Below are 9,336 nucleotides of genomic sequence, written 5' to 3'. Positions count from 1 at the left end.
ATTTTTGATGATTATTTGTGTCTGTTCCCACGCGGATTTGTTGACCTTAGAAGGAAGAATAATCGTTGGTGAATTATTGCTGTACTGTTTCATAACAAGGGCAGTAACTGTGTTGGCTGTAAAACCCTCTCAAGACGGAAGTTCAGAAAAAGCAACATTGCTAAGTAGGGAAAAGTTTCATAGCTCAGGGTTGTACCTGCTCAGGTGTTATGTGCACAGACGAGTGAGGCCACATTCCTTCTTCCGAACACGGAAACCTGCTGGCGTAAATCATTGAGTTTTTACAGGTACACTGGTCAAACAGTGGGAGCTACTCTCTCGGGGAGAAACCTCTCTTTATTTTTTATTTTTTGGAAATGGTTATTCGTCTCTGCTGATTTCTTTCGATCCTCAAGGGAAAACTTGTCCAAGGACAGGTGTCCCACCCGGGAAAAACCCGCCGGTTTCTCGGGAAAACATGACTTCTTCGGACCAAGATGTGGACTAAGCTAATTTTTGTTGCCCTTTTCCTTCTGCGCTGCGCAGGTAAGGCTGCACGGATAACAACGGGCGATACTCACAAACTGTTATTTCAATTAGGTTGGGTCTGTTGGTTTGGACTTTTTCGTTCCCATAAACAATCACTAGAGTGAAAGGACAAACTTTAGACATACTTCAAACCCTAATGTTTGTAGAAGCAGACTCAATAAAACCCAAAATAAATCTTATCGTGGTGTTGTACTGATTTACCAAGTATCAGTTTTGTTTTTCTTACATATATATAATTTTAATGCTTGCTTAAATTAAACTGACATTTATAAGAGTATGCTATATGCACGGTTATTACAGTTAACGAAAAATCAGAATAGAAGTAAACAGACTGTTAATGCAACTTGAGAAAATAAAACGCTCAGATCATTCAATAGTTCCTCATGCTTTTACTGGTTGCTTTGTTTTAGTTACTCATGTATTCTGTTTAAATAGAAACAGTCATTGCTATATTTTTTTAATTACCACTTGTAATAAATCAGCACTTTGAATGCTGATTATTTGTCTAATCAGATGGCTTGGATGCTTTTGCATGCCAAGAAAATGTTTAATACTCAGAACAAGAAATATGTTATGGAGGAGCGGCAGATTTTCTCATGAAATGAATAGATCTTGAAATGTTGGCATGAGAAATAGTTGAAGTCAGTCAACCAAACATTTTATAATATACCTCAGAAGATCTGGAGGTTTTCAACATCACAGATGAAAGAAACTGCTTTGATTGGACAATAAAAAGAGAAATGTGTTAGGACTTGGGGTTGTTTGTTTTTGGTTTTGTGACTTTTTTGTGTTCCTTCGTCTTTTCTATTAGTTCTGCCTTATTCCATTACCACTTAAGTTCTTCCTTACCAAGTCTAGCTTGTTTCTTGTTTCTAGTTATTCTTTGTCTCTATAGTTTATTTATGTTTCTTTAGTTATTCTTTAATATTGGATTTATTTCCTAAGTCCCCTGTGTTTTCTCCTTTACCCTCTGTACCACCTTCTCTCACCCTCTACTCAGTCTGCCTCCTGATCCCTTCACCCACATCTGCAACCCCTTTAGCAATCAGCCCAGTTCCTTTATCAACCTTCCAGTATTTAAGCACTTGATCGTCAGTCACTACTGGCCGTTTCGTCTCGTCACTTCTCCCTGGTTTCCCGCTGGTTGGCTTTGTTTTTGATTATTTGTGTTACTCTGGCATCTCGCTTTTTTTTTTTCTTTTGACTGTATTAGACTTCCTTTCAATTTTTTACTAGATAAAATTAGAAATTAAATTCATATACAATGACTTCGTGTGGAGGATGGAAGAATTCATTACATCATCACCCTTCCTGCTTTAGATTAATAATATAAAATAAATGATTGCATAATTATTCACCACCTTCAAGTCAGTATCTAATAGATGCACCTTTTCCTGCAGCTGCAGCAACTGAGTCTGTGTCGTGAGGTCTCAGTCAGGCTTTCACATCTGGGCACTGCAATTTTACTCCATTCTTCCTGATAAACTTTTCCAGCTATGGCAGTTTGCGTGGGGATCGGCTGTGTTCAGCCCTTTTCAAGTACTGTCACAGATTATCTACCAGATTAAGTCTGGGCTTTGACTCGGCTACTCCACCTTGGCTGCAAACCATTTCGCTGTATCTTTAGTTGGATGCTTCGGGTCATAAAATAATGCTTTGTCTGATAGCAAAAAGGCTCCATTTTGTTCTCAGCAGATCAAAGAACTTTCTTCCGCTTGACCGTGGAGCCTCCAACACGCCTTTTGGCAAACTCTACTCAAACTGTTTTCTCCAACAGTTGCTTTCTCTTTGCCACTCTCCCATAAAACTTTAACTGGTGAAGAACCCGGACAACAGTTGTATGCAGAGTCTCTCCCATCTCAGCTGCTGAAGCTTTTTAATATTTAAGTGTTAGGTGCCAAGGTGACCAGTTTGTGAGAATGACCTGATCCAGGTAAATTTACACATGTGCCATGCTCCTTCCATTTCTTGATTATGGATTTAACTGACCTTCAGGAGATATTCAGTGCCTTTGAATTTTTTTTCTCATATCCATCCCCTGACTTATACTTTCCAATATCCTTTTCTTTGATTTACTCGGGGTGTTCTTTTGTCTCAACGTTGTAATGGTAGGTAGGAATACTGAATACAGAATATCCCTTAGTGTCTTGGCAGATTATAGCAGAAGGCTTCACTTTGTGTCACAGGAAAAGTGTGGAGGTTATTAGCACTGTAAAATAATATAAAAACACCCTCAGGCATTATGTGCTACATGACTATATGGAGCCGTGCGCTGCGTCTTTAGCAATCTGAATGTTATAATCTGCTTCCTTTTAGTCTCCTCCTCTCCTCCGAAACCGATTAATGTCAGCTTCTCTTCCGTGAACCTGAGGAATGTTCTGCACTGGTTTCCAGGAAATGGCACACCAGATGGCACACACTTTACTGTGCAATATGCCATGTAAGTTCATACTCAGTAAATGTACACTCAATAAACCGTGCGTGAATGTGTCCCTGAAAAGTAGCCTGTTTTCTGCTCAAGTGTTTCAAAGATATGAGTTTCAGTTTTTGTTTCACCCCTTGCGTGGACCTGTGTCTTTCGCAGCTATGGAAACCCCAGGGAGGTCAGAAAAGGAAAACGGGAGCACTGGAGAGCAGTGGACCAGTGCACCAATATCGTACGGACCTGGTGCGATCTGAGTGCTGAGACGTGGGATGAGGAAGAAGGATACTATGCCAGGGTTCGCGCATCGGAAAGAAAGTCATTTTCAAAATGGACTGTGACAAACAAAAGATTTGATCCAAAGTCAGAGAGTGAGTAAAACATACCGACTTGAGTAGTTCTTGATGTATCATTTGCAATGGGCATTTTAACCAAACTTTGCACATTGCAAGGTCAGAGTTAATGATTTTTAGATGTTATTAAAAAATAAAACATCTGTGTGTTTAGCAATTTTCGGCCCTCCACTGGTTTCTGTGGAAATGGAGAACAACAGTGCAGTTGTCACTCTAAGTGGGCCAGTGAGGTATTCACCAAACAACCACACCACAGCGCTCACCATGAAAACAATCTACCATCGCATGTCCTACAACCTCTCCATCTTCAACACCCACCGCAACCAAGTGGTGAGTAAAAATCTTAAATATGATGATAAGAAAGTGAGGATGGCTGCACCACAGCACTATGCACAGCTGTCCAGTGTTTATACAAAGATTATCTCAACATGCGAAACTCTTTCATGCTCAAGCATATACACAAAACAGTACTGGAGAAAAGTATAAATATAGATTTCATTTGTTTTTAACTCCTTTTAAATCTATCTGATGATCAAACTAAATTTAGCAGGAAACAAAGATATTTTTGTTGTTTTTGATCATCAGTAGTTTTTGTCTAGGATGTGAATATTACCAGTTATTGACTTTGACTGAACTCTGCTGGATTGGATAGCTTTTTTCCTCCTGAATGAATGGAAGAATCATCTAAGTAAGGCATTGTGTATTTACTCAGATTGCATTTATTCAATGTTTTCGTAATCTGAAACATCAAATTCAGAAAACCAAAGTAAAACATGAGAAATGGCGGCAATTACTTTTTTTTTCTTTAGTAAGGTAGGTGAAACAAAGATGCAGCATCTGAATTACTACTTTGTCTTATTCAACATTTTCAGGGAAGTGGTGGTTAATATTTTGTAGCACCAGCTTATCTATCTTTACCTATCCTTTGCTTTGCAGCTTCATTTTCCAGTGGGGGACAGCCTGTTCAAATATCAAATGATGGACTACAATACAGAATATTGCTTCTCTGCCAAATCAAGATTCCTCTCCATACCACTGCAGTCCTTGTCCTCAGTTTGGCACTGCATAACCACACCTCAAGGTACAACCTTGTGACAAACGTGTTTGTGAAATACATTCTTTTGATTTGGAAAAGGCCCATTGGGAAGAATGCTGCTGAACTAGACACAAAAACTGAAGAGTCGTTCATGTTGTTTTTCATGCCAGAACATCCGGTTTAATTCAGCTGAATGAAAATGCTTTCTAGATCAACTTCGTCATTATGGTGATATAGAGCATGAAAATTGGAATCTCATTTGACTGGATGAATACAGGCCAAGGTCAAGAAAGAAAGATTTCTTGCCCTTTGGCAAAAACTGCAAAGTATTTGCAGTTTTATGTTTACGGAAACTGCAAATACTTTGGAATCCTGCAAGAAAATGGCGACCAGGGTCAGGTTATACAGTTTATTGGCAACCAAACAGATTCTGAAGAACAAACTGAATGGAAAGAATAAAAAACAACTGGTATCATAGCCTCGCCACATTAAAAGAAAGGAACCAGAGAAAAGAAGGCAGTATCCTGAGAGTGTGTCCTAATCAGAAGGATGGAGGCCAATGACCATTGACCTTCAGAGTCACCATTAAGGTATAAAAATGAAAAAGTAGGGCTTAATCTGTCTACCTTGTGCCTGTGGTGATCATATAAGGATTCATGACCAAAAGATTGAGATCCTGGCCACAAGTGCTTGAAATGAGCCTACTCCACTGGGTCTCTGCCTTAAATACAGAGTAAGGCTTTCCATCACCTAGATAAGCCAAGGCACTTCTCCTCTGCATTGACAATAACCTGCTGAGGTGGTTCAGCCGTTTGTTCAGGATCTGCATCTGTCCCTTTGGGAGTATTCCTGGCACATTCTATTGGGAGGAGACCAGTAGAACCAGATCATTTTGGAGAGATGGCATGCCCTTCTGACCTTTGAAGGCCATGGGATCCCTGTAAATGACTTGTTGGTTTTCGGTGGAAAGAGGGATGTCTGGGTTTCCCTCATGCACCTGTTAACCCTTGAAACCCAATCTTGGATAAGTGGAAGAGAAAGGATGGATGAATGTATAAAATTGTGGGTCTACTTTACATGTTATTGACTCTGATCTATTTCTTCCCACAGACCCTGTTATTGTGCAGCTGCAGCAAGTGGTTGTGGGGATTGTTGTCCCATCGCTTTGCATCTGTATAATTGTGTTGCTCAGTTACCTTCTCTACAACTACCTGAGTGGGAAGGGACGGGCAAGCCCACCTGTATTGGTAATTTGAATACATATTCATGTGCACAAAGGCATTTACACAATTAACTTGCTTGTACAATTTTGTCAATCCATGTCTTATTCTTCTCTCTCTAGAATCAACCATCGTTTCACTCATGTCCTATTGTGTTCCTTCCTGATAACGCCACCCTGCAGCTAACCAGTATCATTCCCAATAAACCACCTCCTGAGATCCAACCCTTCATTCCATGCCCTCCATATGCACCTCAGAGGGCTGATGTACCACAAGAACCTGAAGAACCCATGAATAATTTGTCAGATGACTATGCCGCTGTCGTCCGTAAAAAAGATAGTGGAGAGAACACAAGACAGAGGGAGCCTGAGGAAGGAGTTGCTGTGAATAATTTGAAGGATGAGCACCAGAAAAATGCAGACTGTTATGAGAAGAAAGATGTTAAGATTGAAGATGGTAATGCTTCTAGTGGGTATAAACCTCAAGCTAAAACATTTGGGCAATCACCTACGCAGACAGAGGTTAGTGCTTTATTGCAGAGTTTGCCGTGCTCCCTAAGACCCCCTGTTTCACCATCACAAACTCAGCCATCAACACAATCTAATCAGAGATCATTTAGTGATAAGCAAACTATAGAGAACAATACAGAGTCATCAGCTTTGTGGTTTACCAAAAACGCTCAAACCCGTCCATTTAACGTCCATCTAAACCTACCATTATTGAAGGAGAAAGAAAAGAGGGAAAAGATAGAGGGAGGTGAGCAGGAACAAAATCAGTGTGAGAATGTTCCTCTTCTTTCCAAGTGTGCCTCTCAGGTCATCCCAACCACGCCCGCTGTCCACCCCCAACAGTCTGACTGCTTGTCAGACGAGTACGGTGCTCTAATTCAAGCCGCAGCACAGAAAGCAGAGGCAGGTGATTTTAAGATGGAGATGTGTAGTAACTGGAATCCTGAGAACATCCAAGAAATGCTGCCCATGCCAGGGACGACCTTCAACTGCGACGAAAGGTTGGGTGGCATGCAGCCTTCAGACAGAGGCAAAGAGGACAGTATAGGAGGAACATTTGAGGGGAAGTATATGACAAGAAATCACCTGAAGTTGGAAAATGTGTTTCTCAGACAAGCAAGTGACGAAGGGGCTGGCGCACAGATGGAGGAAGACATGGATAATATTCTTAGCAAATGGCATTTGGTCATCTCAAATGATGACTAGAAGAAATTAATGACTGCCAGTTTTACTCTTATCTACAAGCATCGTATCATCATATCACAGTAATGTACTCCATTCGGTTTTGAGTCCAGTTAATGTAGATCTTTTTTATATAACTAGAAGCTCAAATCACAATGAGGTGTTTACATTTATTGGATTTTTGTGTAGATGAAAGGTGCTGATGACGTCACTTCTTCGTCATTTCGTACCTTTGCACTCTAGGTTCTTTTATGTTCCACTGTTGTGGCTCTAAAATGGCGCCATTTACTTTGACATGTTTCTTGTGAACTACATTTGTAGTAGCCAGGAGGAAATTTTGCACTTGCAACTACAACCAACAGTTCGAGTAGTTTTCTTTATTTCCATTCTACCGTAGCACAATGTAAGGAAATAACTATTTTAATTGATTCCAATGAATCATATCTGCCAGCTAAGGCACAATAAATTTTGGTTTTGATAAGTGTCATCTTAGTATTTCATAAAAATGAATTAACCTGAATTGGTTTTAGAACCAAAGCCCCGGCAAAAACAAAAGACAATAGGATATAACACAAAGAATTCAGAAAATAAAGTGAGGTTTGAGTGTTTTGTCACTATCTCCATAAATCTTGAAAACAACGAGCTACAAAGAAAAATAGACTGATCCATAGGTTAAGTGACAAATTGGTTTATTTCTGGATATAAAATTAAAGCATTAAGGTACACAATGGCAAAGAGGTGAATTGACCAGAAGCTGCAGATAGTCAACAAGCAAACAACTTGAAAGTAATGAGGAAAGACCTACACCTCTACCCTAACCCTTGACCCATGAATGATCAGATGTAGCGACAGAAAGCTTTAGGCGTATGATTCATGCCTTGCTCTGTTTGTGGTGTATTTGAGTGACTCTGTTACAACGTTGCATGAAGCCCAGGGAGTGCCACTTTAATGTTTAGGATCTTGTTCTTTTATTTCTTAAATGACGCCATATTTATGAGAAACCATTTTAGAAAGTGCAGATGATGATTGGCTTAATCATTTGCAGACATAAAACAATATAAGTTGTCAGTTGGAGACAAGAAGCAAAAGCAGTTGCTGCTGCTTTTGCTTTCGTCAACAGTTACAAAAATAACAAGCAATCCGGAACAAATCAAATCTCTCACAAGCTCTGTCGTTTTACGGAAAGCTGACTTTATGTAGGAGTAGTGTCAAATATGTTGTACTTTATCGTATCGTTTTATTGTGTACATCTTAAAGGATTTTCCCGGATAATTCTGTGGTTGATTTACTAGCTGTACCAGTTCATTTTATACGACTGTGTACGTCTTTATGCCGTTTACTTGTACATCACTTTGGTTTAGTTGCAGAGTTTAATCATTCGATTCCAGTTAAAGCACTTGAAACTCCATATGTGGTTACTGAATATATATTGTTTTTGTCTATTGTCGGTAAATTTAGTGGAATATGTCTGAAATTCATTCCTTACGTATTTATATTCATTTTAAGTTAATTGCTGATGATCAGAGGAAAACATGAGTTACTTTGTGCATGTTAATTGTTTCTAGAGGAATAGATAGCACTTTATCACTAAATGTATCTTAGGTTTACTCATGAAGTAATGTGTGACACGATGTGTCAACTTTTCTTTTCTCACTATATTATTTTTTACTTCCTTTCCTTACCAAGCCAACTGGTTCTCTTTATCAGCATTAATTGTTCTTCTATCTTGATTTTCTGGTTTGGGACAAAACTTGTTTGGATTTTAAGAAGATATGGGTGTGAAGGGGTTTTTCTTTTTCCCTGTGTCACTACAAGTTGACAGATTTGACACAGATACTTCCTCGTTCCATCACCATAAGTAGGCCTAACTAAAGTAGTATGATGTCGTACAACACTGTAAATACTTTCACTTTCCTTTTTTTGAGCTGTAATAGAGAAGATGACTTAAAACTAGTTGTTTTTTACTCAAATATAAATGAAGGAAATCTTTATTTAATTGTACTATTGTTGTTTCTGATTCCGTGCCTTTTTTAATGAAGCTTTTAAAATCTTTATACAGAGCTTTTTTTTTTTTTTTTTTTTTTTCTTGGTCCTACCATGAGAATGTGAAATCATGGAGGATCCAAGTGCTCCGCCATAATGTGTAACTCTTATGTCAATTCCGATTCCCAGTTGGTTCATATAGTTTCTGTTTTCTGTATTTACAGAGTTAAGGATGATAAATTACAGGCTTTATGTGTAAACTCTGGGAATTAAGTGATTATGTTTTTACGTTGATATGAATTGTATTTGTATTGAGAGAAATGACAGAATGAAAAAAAAATAAACTGAATGTATTACATACTTTTGTCAGTTTCTGTTTTCCAAACCTGCTTCATATTTTAATAAACATACTTAAATTGTCAAATAACTATTTGCATGTTAAAACAGACATCTGATATAACTGTATGATTGATAGTATTGTGCAGAGTTCACCCCCTTTATGATTGTTTTGTTTATGATATGATTCAATCTGGTTGCTTATTTGTATGTTGAAGAACATACAAATCAGTTTTTAAAAAATCTTGTTAAATTCTTGCTGGTACTT

At 38.6% G+C, this 9,336-nt stretch overlaps 1 protein-coding gene across 1 annotated transcript; it reads left to right on the top strand.

Annotated features, from left to right (window-relative positions):
* The first annotated feature begins 147 nt into the window (after positions 1-147).
* On the top strand, positions 148-9,090 carry il20ra (interleukin 20 receptor, alpha). Its single transcript, XM_014985784.2, has 7 exons — positions 148-525; positions 2,845-2,968; positions 3,113-3,321; positions 3,458-3,633; positions 4,240-4,384; positions 5,450-5,586; positions 5,682-9,090. Exons 1-7 carry the CDS (start codon positions 477-479, stop codon positions 6,771-6,773), a joined length of 1,932 nt encoding a protein of 643 aa, XP_014841270.2. The 5' UTR covers positions 148-476; the 3' UTR covers positions 6,774-9,090.
* Positions 9,091-9,336: the final 246 nt, after the last annotated feature.

Source organism: Poecilia mexicana, unplaced genomic scaffold, assembly GCF_051168715.1.
Source record: "Poecilia mexicana isolate PSO_F unplaced genomic scaffold, ASM5116871v1 scaffold_21, whole genome shotgun sequence".
Classification (NCBI taxonomy): domain Eukaryota; kingdom Metazoa; phylum Chordata; class Actinopteri; order Cyprinodontiformes; family Poeciliidae; genus Poecilia; species Poecilia mexicana.
Note: the sequence above shows the minus strand (reverse complement) of the source record. Positions and strands in the feature narration are given on the sequence as shown.

Bases quoted from the DNA above. Each gene is read 5' to 3' on its own strand.
- il20ra (XM_014985784.2), top strand. From the start codon at position 477: ATGTGGACTAAGCTAATTTTTGTTGCCCTTTTCCTTCTGCGCTGCGCA. The intron at 3,634-4,239 runs GTGAGTAAAAAT...TTTGCTTTGCAG, and splicing joins ACACCCACCGCAACCAAGTG to CTTCATTTTCCAGTGGGGGA. The intron at 4,385-5,449 runs GTACAACCTTGT...TTCTTCCCACAG, and splicing joins CTGCATAACCACACCTCAAG to ACCCTGTTATTGTGCAGCTG.